We start from the raw sequence: 15,666 nt of genomic DNA, 5'->3' as shown, positions 1-15,666 counted from the left end.
AGGCCAATCTTCTGTCAGATTCTGTCAGTGCACTGGGAGACCTACTGTCGTATTTTGTGAGAACGCTGCTATTTCTGAATCACAACAGAAATCCTGACTCCAATGTATCCCAAAGAGAGGTTTCCAGCAGCAGGACTATGCCAGTCATTGTCCCTTTAACCTTGCACCCAAACGGATGAAACTCAGAACCACCACCTCCTGACCAGCAAACTAAAATCTGAATCTGTGCCTGGTACCTGTGAGGGTTTGGTGGACTAGTGGTGGCTCCATGTTAGTGCCTTTGTGGAAGAGTTAGAGACTGAGGTGTCAAAAGCGGGTAAGACAGTGAAGTCTCTGTGCTGGTTCCAGAGATGGTGCTGTGAATTCGGGTCTTTGGTGCTTCCATTTGCACATAGCAGTGATGCAGTGCAGCAGAGCTAAATGAATCAGTTTAAAGGTTTAATACCTTCTAAAAAAGGTCAGATTTATCACACACTACACAATCAGCTCCTTTTTCAGCTGGGAAATTTGAAGCCCTTCTATTTAACTAACCTTCCCTACTGAGCTGCCTTTAATTACCTTCAGCCTCTCTAGCAAGATGTTTTCTTTTAATATGCAAACAATGCTGTAGCGTCTGTCATAAGGCAGCAACCCACATTGCTTTTTCATCATTAAGCAGCTACACTGAAACACAAGACTTCCAGCTTCCTTCCTTTTTGTCTTCGTGGGGTTTTTTGGTTGGTTGGCTGTGTGGTTGGTTGCTTTTTGTCTTATGCAAGAGTCATCAGAGTAAATTTTAAATTAGGCTGATGTTCACTAATTCATGTTAGCAGAAGCAAAATTCTGTCTGTCCTGCAATTCCTTTCAGAAAGGATGAATTAATCATCTTTCACTTAGGACTTAGGAAATATTTAGTCTTGTAAAACAGGGATGATTTCTAGAAATAGAAATCTTGGCTTTCATTCACCTCTGCTAGCAAAGAATTCCTGATCCACATTTCTGCAGCGCTGCCTGCAGATGGCTTATGATATGCAAACACACAGGTGTAAGTGCTGCTAATGCAACAGAAGATGTAAAATCCACTATTTCCATCTAGTGGTGAGACAGTATTCCTGGATCTGAAGCATACGGAGACCACCTATCTACCTGTATGGAAGGCTCCTGTATTTTTAATCCTCCCACAAGTCATTTGTTTTGATTTACTCTCCTTACAAAATGTTCAAGTCTAGGCATGTAAGTTCATACGCAGCATCAACAAGAAGAGAGAGTCTTATCTCTCTTTTCTGAAAAGTAGACTGTTAGGATTCCGTGACAACCTCTTTCAGTTCTTACCAAAATCGAGTGTTCTGCAAGTTAATCCAGTGATGTAGATTACTGACTGTGATACTGTCAGTGCCACATCTCAAAAATTCTTTGCAACAGGAGAGTGCTGAAATTTGTGGTATCTTAAGTAAATAAATTAACTAGAAGGACCAGAGATGTGTCCTTTTGGGTAAGGTACAAGTGGACCAGACTACCAAATATACTTTATTTTTTACTATTTACAATATTTACAATATTATATGTATATATATATACATTTCAAAGGTGATGGAAAGCAGCTCCTTATTTTGAGAGCCAAAATGAAATGGTTGAATATTCAGAGATGCTTGGGTCTCGGCCATCTGTCTCTGTAAATCCCAAAGCTCTATAAATTCTGCCTGGTTTAATGCTAAGATCAAGATCAGGTGCGTTTTGATGTAACATTCTCTTCTCTCTGCATATACTCAAACAGAAGCAGCAGATGTATACATTCACAACAAAAGAGTTCAATTCCTATGCCACATATTACTATTTCAGTGCTTACAGCTAAAGTTCTCTGAAAGCAGTTGTGTTCTTCTTCAGTGTTAGACTATATACATCATCCAAGAGAAAGAGAATCAAATTAACACTGAGAAGTGTAAAATTTTCCATGAATACTAGTGGCACGGAAGGCACGTAGCCAGAGTCAGAAGCAACCACAGTTAGGGCAGTTTGGGCCTGCCAGAGAGGATGTTTTTGCAAGGTAGTCAAGCCCTTACATCTTATAGGAGGGGAGGATATTATAGTTCTTATTACCAATTGTGAAGGAAAGGGCCAAGAGAAGAGTGCAGAGGGACCTTCGTCCTACTGCTTTGGGCATCATGCAGCAATGCTTCATCTGACATGAAGGCAGGAAGCTGTGGCTGGCACGGCCTGAGGTTTCTCTTCACGTAGCCATTACTTTGGCTATTGCATATATGCCAAGCCATATTATGACTCTGAAAGTCATAATACCTGCTGCTTGGGCAGGGCAGAGCACCACCTCTCTCATCTGCAACATATCACCGGTGAGGTTGCATAGGAGGTGCAACTTTTTCCCTAGACTTTTCCTCATTAAAATGCCCTTATGTTTAGCCTGGAAGGAATCCAATCTGATAGCACTGAGCTTTGCCAGACTGTGTAGAAGGCATCTTGCTTCCAGTGTACAGACATTTCACATATATATAAGCACCTTCCTATAGGTATCTTCTTCTAGACAAGTCTACCCTTAAGAAAGTCTTAAAAGATTGCCAGCACAGTCCAAATTTTACTCTTCATCCTACAGCAAGCTGTGAAAAAAAAACTAAACCACTGCATGAATAATAGTTACTCACCCCCAAGGCATGGATGAGAGAAATTGCATAGGTGGCACAGCTTTATTTCTGCTTCCTTGTTGTACAAGCGTGGTTTTCCCTTCCCAGCCATGTCATCAGGGGTAGACATGATGAAACGCATGCTGCAGTTGCATAGCTGGCATAGGTGAGCTTTCCTCCAGCTCAGAAGCTTGGGCAACACTCGGCCAGGGATTATGAAGCAACACATGAACCTACATGTTTTCATCTGTATGTCAATACAATCAAGATCTTCTAGTATAGGCATTGCATCACCTTTAAGCTAAATGAGCCGGACATAGTCTGTGTTTTATCAATGGGTTTTGTGCAATCCATCCCAGCTCCACGTCAAAACAAAGCCATTTACTTGCCAACACAGCTTCATCTAAGGGGCGCGGGCCTGCAGATTCCTTGCCTTGGATGTGGCCGTGGCTCTCAGTGACCACTGTTGGGGGTGGGCTGTATCTATCTTCAGTGCCAAGCCAATGGGAGCTCTGATGGCTGCTGATGCTGCAAGGTATTACTGTAATGCAATTAGCACGCTGTCAGCATCAGCGTGTGGTCTGCAGACCGTCATTAGCATGCTCAAAGCAAACTTAAAGAGAAATGCTTACAACAGTGGTAAAGTTTGGTGCTGTGATGGCTCATCACTGATACCCTGCTTAAGTGACAGAAGAGAGAGCACCAGAACCTGAAGTGACCAGAAGGATCAACTTCTGGCTTCATTCTCCTCATTTCAGATAAAAATGACCTGATACCAGTTCCAGTTCACCTCGTGGTGACTTCAGATTCACAGCCTGCATCTGACTGGGAAAGCTTTGAAAAATCCTCTTTGTTCAGTAGCAGGATGTACCTTGAAGGGCAAGCATCCACACATTCATATAAACAGTTCTCTTCAGAATTTCATAATTAGCATAGTCATTACAATACTGAAAAAGATTAGGATGGTTACAAATTGCCCATGGCTGTCCACAGTCCATAGTTTGAGCACTGAAAGGGGCATGGGTGTGAGATGCCCAGGGCACCAATTGTGAGGGCTAACATTTGCCAGGGGGTAATTCCAGCATCAGGTTCAGGAAGGATTTTCTCTTTCACTGACTGCAGAAGGAACTTAGGAAAAACACTTGGAAGCAAACGCTATTTTTTACTACTATCCTGCTCCAACTGCCAACATGCTAAGTTTGCCAAGTGTGTTAACTACGTGCCTTGTATCTAACAGATGTAAGAAAATCCTTGCCTCTCAAACAACTGTGCAGAATAGGAGGTGTTTTCCAATTTGCTTTTCTAGGCCTGAAAAGCCTCATTGTATTTGAGTTTACATCCTCAATTGCTTCTCAAGACATAATCTTACAGATCTAGACCAGAGAAAATCTATAAGGAGGTGAGAAATGTAATTGCCTCTTCCCGATTTTCTTTCTTACGCTTCTGCCATTAGATAGCTTCTGGTACTGTTTCTGTACTTTTTCTTGTATGTGCATACAGAGAAGTCTCACTTGGGGCTGAGCTGTACGAAGGAAGAAGTAACCATACAATTCATAAATCTGCCATTTCCAGAAGGGGTATGGGATACATTCAAGAAGAGGATTTTGAAGAGAAGTTCTCTAAAGTCCCATATACAAAAATAGACGTTAGAAGAAACAGATGAAAATAATCGTTGTTCCTTTTATTTTTGCAAGTGATTTCAACCCCACAGATTTACTAGTAATGAGAAGGCAGTTTAAGGAAGAACTGTGTCTGAGATGACAAATTCGCTGGCTTTGCATGCTGACCACACTATTTTTACAGACAAGCTGTTTCACTCCCTGCTGGAAAAGAGCCTAGGGGTCAGAAGAAAGAGAAGTAGTAACGGGGTGAGGAAGGAACACTCTGCTTTGCCTCCTGCCTGCCCTCTGATCGTTCTGTAGGAATTCTTAGTCTGAAGCATGAAAGTTTGTCCACCAAGGACTCAGCCTTTCCCAGGCTTTGCTCCTACTGACCAAGCATTCCCTTCACAAACAAGTCTGCCAGCCCCCTTTTCTAGCTGTTTTGCATTAAAAGAAATCTCTATTCATATGTAAGCATGTCCAGCTTCCCTCTCCCAGGGAAGCCCAATGCAGCCACTTTCATTGAAATGCCAGCTTGCAACACTGCCAATAAATAAAAGTGTTTAAAGCTGCACGGAGTCTCTGAGTTCATGTTAACTCTGCTTTCAAATACCACTGAAACTTAAAACAAGAAAATATGATCAAAACAGATAACATAGGAACCCTTTTGTCTTCACACCTCCTAACACTGGACACAGCCGGTAGAATCTTGAGATTATCAGGTCAGTGTAAAGGTGACACTCTTAGAAAACAGAGAACAAAATGGCCCAGTCAAGTCTCAATATCTCTGAGCATAAAGAGTGAAGCTGAGGGGAAAAAAATAGAACAAGCAGCAGTCTACCAGGAGCAAAGCTTCTCTGAGAGAGTGGTCAGGTGCTAGAACAGGCTGCCCAGGGAGGTGGTGGAGTCACCATCCTTGGAGGTGTGCAAGAAATGTTTAGATGTTATACTGAGGGACATGGTTTAGTGGGAAATACTGCTGATAGGTGGACGGTTGGACTTAAGAGGTCTTTTCCAGCCTTGGTGATTCTATGATTCTATTCTGTGATTCTGTGAAGATACTGCAGGTTCCTAGCAGACAGTAAGAAGGCTCAGAGATGACTGACTCAGGCCTCCCAGAGGGAAAAGACGAGCAGATAAGATCAAATAGTACAGGAAGGAAAGAGACTCTTAAGTCAGAAGGAGAAGCTGTTGTTTTCTAAACAGCACATTCATGCGTTTTAGTACTATTTTCTCTATACATTGACAAGAGGGTATTTGTATGACAAACAGGTTTGAGATTATTCTAATAATTGTTTTAAATCTCCAGGTATTAAAGGTCTAGACATTTTGATGTCATCTGCTACCAGACAACCTGCTCATCCTACACAGTGTGGTGCTTCTATTTTAATCCTAGCATTTTAAAGACCTGCTCAAATTCTTTTTATGTTTAGGCAAGTGGCTACATTTTTGCTGAGGAATTATTATTAAGATTCGTGGGTCAGGGAATAACAACATGCTAAGTTGCTCATCCAACCCTTCTTTGTTTGGTACGATCAATCTTAATACCCTCTGTATCCACAACGCCTAGAGCCAATGAAACATCAGAGCAGCAGGTCACTGGGCACAGGATTCAGCTGCACAGGAGCAGAATCTGATACTGTATGAAAAGCTTACGGTTAAATTATCTAAATGCTCAAAGAATAAATTCATTTAAGATTATCTTCAATATACTTGAAAATTCCATTTGTACCCTTATCTACATGGTACAAGGAAAGGAATTTTCTACATATTAACATAATCATCATCAGAGGAGCACTCCCTTGCCCAGAGTGCTCATTTTTATCACTTCGGTATCTTGCAGTCTTGAGAATGTCCATTTTTAGCTTTGTTTTTCTATCCTGCACATTTTTATGTTATATATTTCAATTATAGAGAATTATATTTTTAAGCATAAAATATACCATACTTGGTAATCACCATATACAGGGATGGGGCCACAGTGATAGGACAAGAGGTGACAGGCACAAGCTGACACCCAGGAAGTATGGTTTTTCTGGTAACAAAGCACTGGCACATGTTGCCCAAAGGTTGTGGAGTCTCTTCCTTGGAGATCTCAAAAAGCCTCCTGGACGTGGTCATGAGCACCATGCTCTAATTTCAACAGTGTGAGGAAGAAGCTGTGAAGACACACCTTGACAGCACCTTCAGGAAGGACAGTGTCCATTTATGAATCTTGGCAAAAGTAAAGTAACATTAGTTTTAGATACAGATTTTTGCCTTAAGTCTGTTGACAAATTCATGTTGGAAATATATGTACTAGAATTTTATAAAAATTCAAGCACCTGATTAACAATGTGTAAAATACCCCCCAATAGGACTGCACCTGCAATTTTTCAGAATTGAAATTTAATGACTTTCATTAAGAACTGAACTAGAACAGATGCACATGAAATACATGTGCAGTTGACACTTTCACCAGCACAGCCTGAGGACAGATCAGCCCTCCCAAACCCAAAGCGCTCTGCAATACAGGTGAGACACCTAAGCAAATAACAGGGTAGGACACAGGACTATAAACACCACATAAAGCTTTCCCTTTGATCTTTATGAACCATTTAATGAAATCTCCCAAATGCGAGTGACAAAACTATTTCAAAACTGAACTTCAAAGATAGCTCTTTTCTCCAATTATCAAAAACACTAGCTTATGTTTCCCTTTGAGCTAAATTTTGCTACTTTTATGCCCGATGAGTACCTCTACTGTGTGTTCGCAATCCCATTACCTTATAATTTTAATTGCTGAGCTAAATTTACATTTGGCAAATATCACACTTTCTTGAATAACAGAGGAAGAAAATGGCAGGGACTTAGCAACAGACATAGTATAAATTGAGTATCTGAAAATCTACTCTCTATTTGCAGGCTGCTGTTTCTATGCTACATCAATGATGAATACTTTAAAATTCATTGGAAATAATCTCTAGAGACACCTGTCTTCTCTTTAGCACTTATTAATTTAATAACCAATGTGCAGTATTCATATTTATATGCAAAAATGTGACGTTAGTCCAACGTGCAGATAAGAGGCTGCTGCATTCACATATCTTAATCCATTTCGATCCTCTGCTGCCGTACAATTTGTTGATCCACTGTGCTTTCCTTTCAGGGAAGATGGTGAAGAACTTCAATAGTTGATTCTGCTCCACATTAAACTGGTCAGTTTTTGGCCACCTCCCAGAATTTGTTGCATTGGAGAAAATCTCTCTTTGCAGCCTCTTGTTATAACAGACGCAAAAGCAAGACAGTTGTTCTGTTCCTCAGGGATTCTTCTTGCTTTTCTGTTCTGCCTTAAGCTCTTTTGCATTACATCTGGACCCCAATGCTGTTAACATTTCAGTTGTTGTCAGGTTGGCTCCTTTCATTATCAATCGCTCTCCATCAGCTGGAAAGGAAAGAAATTTTAAGAACTTACAAATGTTTTAAGTCACATTTACTTGTGTGTGCAGTTCTGGCTTCCATTTATAAATCCAAATACCCTGCTCATCTTGTCTGATTAGAAAGTAGTCCACTTAGCAAGAAATCCTATTATGGAACAAACAAATATATTAAACTGCAACTATTAACATCTAATCTTCATTTCTGTACTGCATTATCCAAAAATAAGAAACATTTCTCAAGATATATGGACGGTAAGAGCATATCGTTGATAAGAATAGCTAACACCGTGCCATCAAAGTCATTTAACAGAAGGCACAGAAGGCACTGGTAGGCATAATTTCCACACATGGCCCAGAGTTTTAGCAACATGTCATATATGGTCCATTTAACTCACTTCTTTAGCCAAAATTAGTGAAATGGTTTACACAATCTGGTGGTTATAACATTCAAAAGTAGACAATACTTGGATTTGTAAATTCTTGGGGATAACAAAGCACTTTAAAACACAGAGGGAGCATTAGGAATTAAGGATGGTACTTCAGTTATTTTTTGATTTTTGCAAGACTTGCAAATATAAAAGATGTACTCAAACCCATTTAATGCAGTACCATGCATGGCATCTATGTTCCAATCACACTTGCCAACTGGAAGGACTGCAAACTCTTCCCTTGGAAAGTAATCAGCTCTTAGAATGAGGAGTTCTGAGCTGTAGCTCTTGGCATTAGTGAAATAAATTGTTTTGCTTTACACTGTGAAAAACACTAAGCTTTACTGCTTAAGTCTTAATACATCACAGATACAGTCAAGGATGGGAAAAGAAGAGGCATGAGAGAGGGAGAAACCTCTGTCAACACTGAAATAATTTGGCTTTCCTCAGCAAAACAAGTACATTCAGCACTCTCAACATTTCTACTGATTCATTAAATACAGAAAAGCTTAAAGAAAAGTGGTTAACAGGAAAAAATATAATGAAAACTTTAATGGGCTACGTGCCATACTGGGCCATTACAGCACAGCAGGAAAGAAGATACAGCCCGAGAAAAGGACAAAATCAGATTACAGCCATCTGTTCACAGCCTTGAATCTGGGCTGCTTCCAGAACTGATGAAATTTCCACTATCAGTTCCCTGCCTACTCGCTGGGTTTCCAAAGGAAACTAAGAAATTTGCTGTACATCAGTTGACCTCATTCTCTAAGTCCGTCTGTACATGTATGGTCTTATATGAACAGTTCCTGACAGCTACATAGCAAGTTATTCACTTGCATAAAGAACTACAAGTATTAAACTTGTCTAATCTCAAGACAGATGTCTCCACCATAGAAAACAAACAAACAAACAAACAAAAAAATACAGAATATGAACAGATTGTAACATCAAAGGAGAGCTACACTTATTTTCCTGGAACTGACCTTGACTGCAAGGTTACACAAGTAAACCAATGCTAAAGTGGACTCAACTCTATACAAGTTAGATCTGGTAAAGACTTGTATATGTATGTGTTAGTGTTAGTGATTTCCTTTTTCTCTCCAAGCTGGGCAACATCCAGGTGTGGAAGAGAATTAAAAAAGAAAATAAATTAATCACAGCAAAAATTATCAGAGGAGACACTGTAAAACCACAAACCTGGAAGGACTTTTTGTGAAGATTAAAAATGAACTCTTACCAAACATAACATCTACAAGTGGTTCGGATCCGTCATGTCTCACATCTGCAGACACTTCACAGTTCCTGTTAGTGGCTTGGATTCTTTTATGGTTTATACATTGGAGAAATGTTCTGAAAATATATTTTAAAATACACTGAGTGCACCGCATTTAGAAATTACAGTAAATGTACAACATGCATCAAAAACATATTTGAATAGTTTGACATTGCTGGTTGACAAAAGTATAAACAGAATAGGATTTATATTCAATAATGTCAGACATGCACGTCTTATCAGGCAGCAATCCAGATGATTACTTACATACTAGTGGACTTCTTATATGCTAATATGTAAAAAGTATACCAAAGAATTTTGGAAAATTTCAGTGCATACACTATCTGAATTTCTCTGATGAGGTAATAAGAGTCAGCAAGGCAACTTACATTTTTCTTTATACACTGCTTGCTTACCACTGTTTTATTGTTTGAGTTTGAGACAGCATTTATTTATACATCTTCAGTACATCTTCTGTAGATATGTGAAAAACATACCATCCAGCTCACATTCTGGCAGTTTAAAGACATTTCAAGCTAAGTTGTGATAATAGTGCATTTCAAAAGTAGACATGTCTGTAAATCTATTGCAGAATGGCACTTTACAATCCTCTGGTGCAGAGCTTACATCCCTCAAGAAGCATAATCACTTAGATTTCCTCAACAGACAATTACCAAGAATATTGACTCCCACTATCACCACTTGGATGAGGAACTGCAGCTTCTCAGTTGTGGGCTCAGCAGCTCTAAGAGGTACATCTCCAGGGACTGCTGGTAAAGGCAGATGCTGATGCTTATACAGAATACTTCAAGCCAGAAGGGCACCATAAGGATCACCGAGTCCAACTCCTGGTTCCACACACAAATGTTTACATGGAGACACTGAGGTCCTCTACAAAACAAACACATCCTCCTCAGTATAAAAAAAAGAGAGGGCTCTCCTGGAAAGAGTCCAGTGGAGGGCTATGAAGATGGTAAAAGGGCCTGGAGTACCTCTCTTATCAAGGCTGAGCGACCTGGGTCTGTTCAGCCTTGAGAAAAGACTGAGAGGAGATCTGATCTCAGAGGAGATCTGAGTGTCTGTAAATATCTTAAGTGTAGGAGTCAAAGGAACATGGCCAACCTCTTTTCAGTGGTCTGTGGGGACAGGACAAGGGGAAATGGCCATAAACTGAAGCACAGAAAGTTCCACATCAATATGTGAAAGAACTTATTCACAGTACAGGAGGTTGTGGACTGGAGATATTCAAGACCTGCTTGGATGCCTACCTGTGCAGCCTGCTGTAGGGAGCCTGCTCTGCAGGAGGGTTGAACTCGATGATTTCTGGAGGTCCCTTCCAGCCCCTACAACTCTGTGATTCTGTGATCTTGGTGACAGTTACCAGGAAAGCCCTTTAGACAAATGCACTATCTTCTCCATCACCCCAGAATATTGCGGTTCTGTCTGGACTGGACTTAAGATGAAGCCTGATAAATACGAGCCTCCAAAGATTAAGATCACGGCAGCAGAGCAGCTGTAGAAGTCTAAGAAGGTCAGACTCCTCAAAGGGCGAGCAGAAGGCGCTGCCACCTGCCCGGCATTGCGGGCCTCACTACTTTTGCCTCATGCAGCAGCAGCGCTGCGTTGGCTGTCAGGGCAGCAGCCAGGCACTGCTCCGCGGCCTTCATAGAACCACAGCGGGGTTCGGGTCGGAAGGGACCCTAAAGGTCATGTGGCTCTAAGCCCCTCATGCCGGCGGTAACACGCGGCACCGAGTCCCGCTTCAGGCCGAGCACCGCTCGGCTCGCAGCCCGAGGGCTGGGACACGCCGAAGCCCCTCACCTGGTGCTCTCCACGTTGGACTCGAAGGGACAGAAGCGGACTACGATACTCTTCACGGGCCGCAGCACCACACGGATCCGGGACGCCATTTTCCTTCCGCTCCAGCACTACGAGTCCCGGCAGCCCCTCGCAGCGGCGGGCCGGCGCTGGCGGCCGCGTGCCTCGGAGCCGCCTGGGAAATGGAGTCCGCGGGGGACGGCGGCCATGTTCTCGGCGCCGGGCTGGGGTTCCAGCGTTTGTAACGTGCTGCTGCTAAACAGCGTTTGGTTTTACGTGTTCCAGATAGCAGCCGGCTGCTTTGCCTCTGTGCAGTTATGCTTTGATTGTGGTTGCGTTTGTTCTGGTAATATTCCTTGTTTGGAACTTCTCGATTGGAGTTGGTGTCTTAGTAACATCGCTATCATACCTGTGATCCTCTGAGGATACTGAAAAGAGAAAAAGGGGAAAAAAAATAAAAATTAAAAAAAGTAAAAAAGGTACACAGAAAGAAGCAATGTTTTTTCTTAGAATAGTAGCTACAGTTAGGAAAAAAAAAAAAAACAAAACAAAAAACCTTTGGACATAAAATGCCCAGAAAAGATCTCTGGCCCTTGTGCTGTGTAGAGCTGTGTGCTGTATCAGGGGGTATGGAATGAAGCTGACGGGAAGCAGTCGCATCTCACCCCTAAGGTGAGGAGCTGGGTTGCTGAGCAAGTCTGAGTTTGGCTGTCTTCATGCCAATTCTGTCCTCTTCTGAGTTTGGACGGGACCCTGGGCAGCCTGGTCTAGTATTAGATATGGAGGTTGGTGGACATGGATGCGGCAGGGAGGTTGGAGCATCATGATCTTTGAGGTCCCTTCCAACCCAAGCCTTTCTATGATTCTTTGATGACTGAAAAAATGAGGATATGTACGAGGGTAAGTACAAGGGGTAATAAGGATATGAGTGAGGATAAGTGTAAGGGGTAGCCAGTATGACCAAGAATCATTTAGAGGCAGTATTTTTCAATGTATCAACCGAAAAAGAGGCTTGCTGTAAAAGGCAATATTACTGGAAGGGAACACATTTGATAAAACGGGTTGGGTTCAGCAGTTGCGTACCCAATCCTTGAACAAAGGTTTTCAGATATTCGTGTGGGTGCTGCAAGCAATATATTTTCCGCTAGATGGCAGAAACCTCCTTGATAAATGGTTACAACGATCTGTCACTTTGTTCAGCTCAGCACTATGGAGAGTTTACTAAGGATTAGGGATAGGATGGAAGGAACACAGTAGTAATGGCATTTGAGCATGTTGGGAATTTGTGTTTAGTATTCACTTCAGACTTATGTTTCCAATGTGCGTTAAACATCTGGCATCCTTTGTAAAGGGTAACCTATTCATAGAGCTTATCTTTGTGTTGTTTTTTTTGTTTGTTTTGAACGTCCTCCGTTAAATATTTTTTAATTATACAGTTACTAAGAAAAATCATTCTCTTCACTGATATTTATTCAATAGAAATTAAATAGCAAAACTAAACTTAGAAGTGTTGATATGGTTTTAATGTTTTTGTTCTCTTTCACACACACCCTTCCCTCCCCCCAATACATTACTCTTTCCATTGTGAAAAACAATACATTTCTGTGAGATGTCTTTTGAAAGAATTCTCTGTAACCGGTAAGTGGCTGATGTAAATAGAATTTTTCCTGAGTAAGGTATCAGATTTAGGACCAGGTAAATTGAATAGTTTATACTTAGGAGGCAAAAGTAACTTAGAAAATCTCAATATATGTTTATCGTAACACAAAGAGCTTGATTTATTCAATTTAAAAATCTGTAGCAAAATTTCCATCAGCTTCTGTGACAGCACTGAAAAAATAAAAACAGCAAAGGAATGAAGGTGAGAAGATGATCACTATTTTTTCTAAGGATCCCACTCTACTCACTGGTTCTACTGTGACAATTAATGGCTTCAAAATAGACATGAAAAAATATTTTATATTTCTTCCCGGGTTGAAACGGACCACAATGATCATCTAGTTTCAACCCCCTGCTATGTGCAGGGTCACCAACCATCAGACCAGGCTGCCCAGACCAACATCCAGCCTGGCCTTGAATGCCTCCAGGGATGGGGCATCCACAACCTCCTTGGGCAACCTGTTCCAGTGTCAGCTCCCTCTGTGTGAAAAACTTCCTCCTAATATGCAATGTAAATCTCCCCTGTCTTAGTTTAAAACCATTCTGCCTTGTCCTATCACTATCCACTCTCATAAACAGCCATTCCCCCTCCTGTTTATATGCTCCCTTCAAATATTGGAAGGCCACAATGAGGTCTCCCCAGAGCCTTCTCTTCTCCGAGCTAAACAAGCCCAGTTCCCTCAGCCTTTCCTCATAGGAGAGGTGCTCCAGGCCTCTGACCATCTTACTGGTCCTTCTCTGGACCCATTCCAAGAGCTCCACATCCTTCCTGCACTGGGGGCCCCAGGCCTGGATGCAGTACTGCAGATGGGGCCTCACAAGAGCTGAGTAGAGGGGAACAATTACCTTCCTCTCCCTGCTGGCCACCCCTTTTTTAATGCAGCCCAGAACACAGTTGGCCTTCTGGGCTGCAAGCGCACACTGCTGGCCCATTTCCAGCTTCTCATCCACCAGGACCCCTAAGTCCTTCTCCACAGGGCTGCTCTCGAGGAGATCTTCCCCCAGTTTGTATAAGTATCTGGGATTGCCCCGACTCAAGTGCAGCACCCTGCACTTGGCCGTATTGAACCTCATTAGCAGGGGCCTGAAATTTGATAATCTGTAAGGTCCGTTCCAACCCAAGCCTTTCTATGATTCTATGATTTTTAGACTAGTTTTTAATTTTTTTAAGACAGAGAGATTAACTTAATCGTGAAAGAACAGGTATCTGGGAACTGAAAGTCTTTGTACTGTTTTCTTCAGAGAATAAAATGTGTCTGTGCATAGAAAACAAGGGGCTATGGATCCTTCCTTACATGTTGACGAGCATGATTTCTCCGTACAGTCTAGAAGCAGTAATTTTCGCTTATGGTAATTCTGCTGAAAGAATGCTAAATTAGATAGATAGCTTGCAAGGTGACACAGCTATTAAAAAGAACACAATTTCTTCATCTGCCTTTAAGACCAGGTGGTACTAAACACAGGTATGTCTGACTACCCTCAATTTACAGCATTGTAATTTGAGCTGACCTCTGCAGCAAAACATTTTTATGCCTTTTCAGAAAAACTGATGATTTATCCCTGAAAGACGTTGGATTAGTATATCCAGCTCAAGCAAGTAATCTGGGAATTCTCAAATGCCCACATTTGAGACTGGTCTCCAGGGATGTGCTTTGGAAACTGATTGATTCATGATTCCGGTATGCAGTGATAATCATACACATTCCCAAAGCAGAGTAACATGAAGAGGAATAAAATATATTATCACTATTTTAGTATTCCTTTCACTAGGTTGATCTTTTTTATTATAAATGCTGCCTCATCCCAAGTCTACAGACTTTCATGTCGTTAGTTTCACAGAAGTGTAGACATGAGTCCGTAGATGATTTACACATAGGCACAATATATAGCAAGGAAAAAATGCAGCTACCTTTTACATTTTAATTATGAAGATGTTCAGGAAAAGGCCATCATATTAATTACAGTTGGTCAGTTTTCATGTTTTCTCATTAATCTCTACAGTTCCTTTAGATCCAGGGAAAATTCTTTACTTACCACTTCCCTTTTCTATAATGTTTTCTGACTATAGAAATGTTAACATTTCAAATGTCCTGGAGTCTAATGTCTAATGTCTATATAGTTCAGGCATGTCTGGTTTTTAGCATCTCAACTAGGGCTTTTGATTGCTCTTCAGTTTATTTCTTCCCTTAATATCTAGTAGTCTTTCAGATTCTCATGCAAAACATTGTATGACAGGTGGTTCTCAAGACTTCACTGCAGGTATGGCATTATACCACCATGCACTTACTGGTTCTGGAGTCCATTATCTATGCTTACTCTCAGCTGATTCCTTCCTTTGCAACTTTATCCTTTTTTCTTTTCACTGAGTCTTGTCACAAATATTGATAGGTGTGGTACTTAGCAATCAGCAGTTCATGTCCACACATCTAACTATAACACTGTATAGTCTAGGAGTAAAATGTAATGTTGCCTTTAGAGCAGTAGCCACTGCTAAGGAGAGGTGAGCCAACACATATCTGGCAACGTGCCTGTTCTGTACGGAGGTGATGCTTCTATGCAGCCAACCAGCAGAGGCCCTTTGAGGAAGACAATGTCTTGGGGCTGACAGTAAAAATGAGCTCTCTCTGGAAGCAGAAAAACACTCTGGCATCACGAAGCATAACCTTGCAAGTGCTACCAGCAGAGAAGGTCAAGATCACAAAGGGTTTGTAGGAAGTCATTATAAAATAGTAGTGCCGTGCTGAAGGACGTTGGGATAAATCCCCTGCTATACTGGAGCAGCACTGCTTATTGTATTGAGTCATAAAAATATAAACCAGACTGTGTTTTCTGCCTTGGTTTGTTTCTTCCTTCAAA

The 15,666-nt window shown here is 41.4% G+C and overlaps 1 protein-coding gene across 1 annotated transcript; it reads right to left on the bottom strand.

The window, feature by feature from the left end:
- Positions 1-6,791: 6,791 nt before the first annotated feature.
- Positions 6,792-11,304, bottom strand: MRPL53 (mitochondrial ribosomal protein L53). The gene is made up of 3 exons (XM_010709072.4): positions 11,155-11,304; positions 9,298-9,410; positions 6,792-7,637 (listed from the first exon to the last, which is right to left on the bottom strand). The coding sequence occupies exons 1-3, from the start codon at positions 11,241-11,243 to the stop codon at positions 7,513-7,515; spliced, it is 327 nt and encodes a 108-aa protein (XP_010707374.2). The 5' UTR covers positions 11,244-11,304; the 3' UTR covers positions 6,792-7,512.
- Positions 11,305-15,666: the final 4,362 nt, after the last annotated feature.

The sequence above is a fragment of the Meleagris gallopavo genome, chromosome 3 (assembly GCF_905368555.1).
Source record: "Meleagris gallopavo chromosome 3, MGAL_WU_HG_1.1, whole genome shotgun sequence".
NCBI lineage: Eukaryota > Metazoa > Chordata > Aves > Galliformes > Phasianidae > Meleagris > Meleagris gallopavo.
Note: the sequence above shows the minus strand (reverse complement) of the source record. Positions and strands in the feature narration are given on the sequence as shown.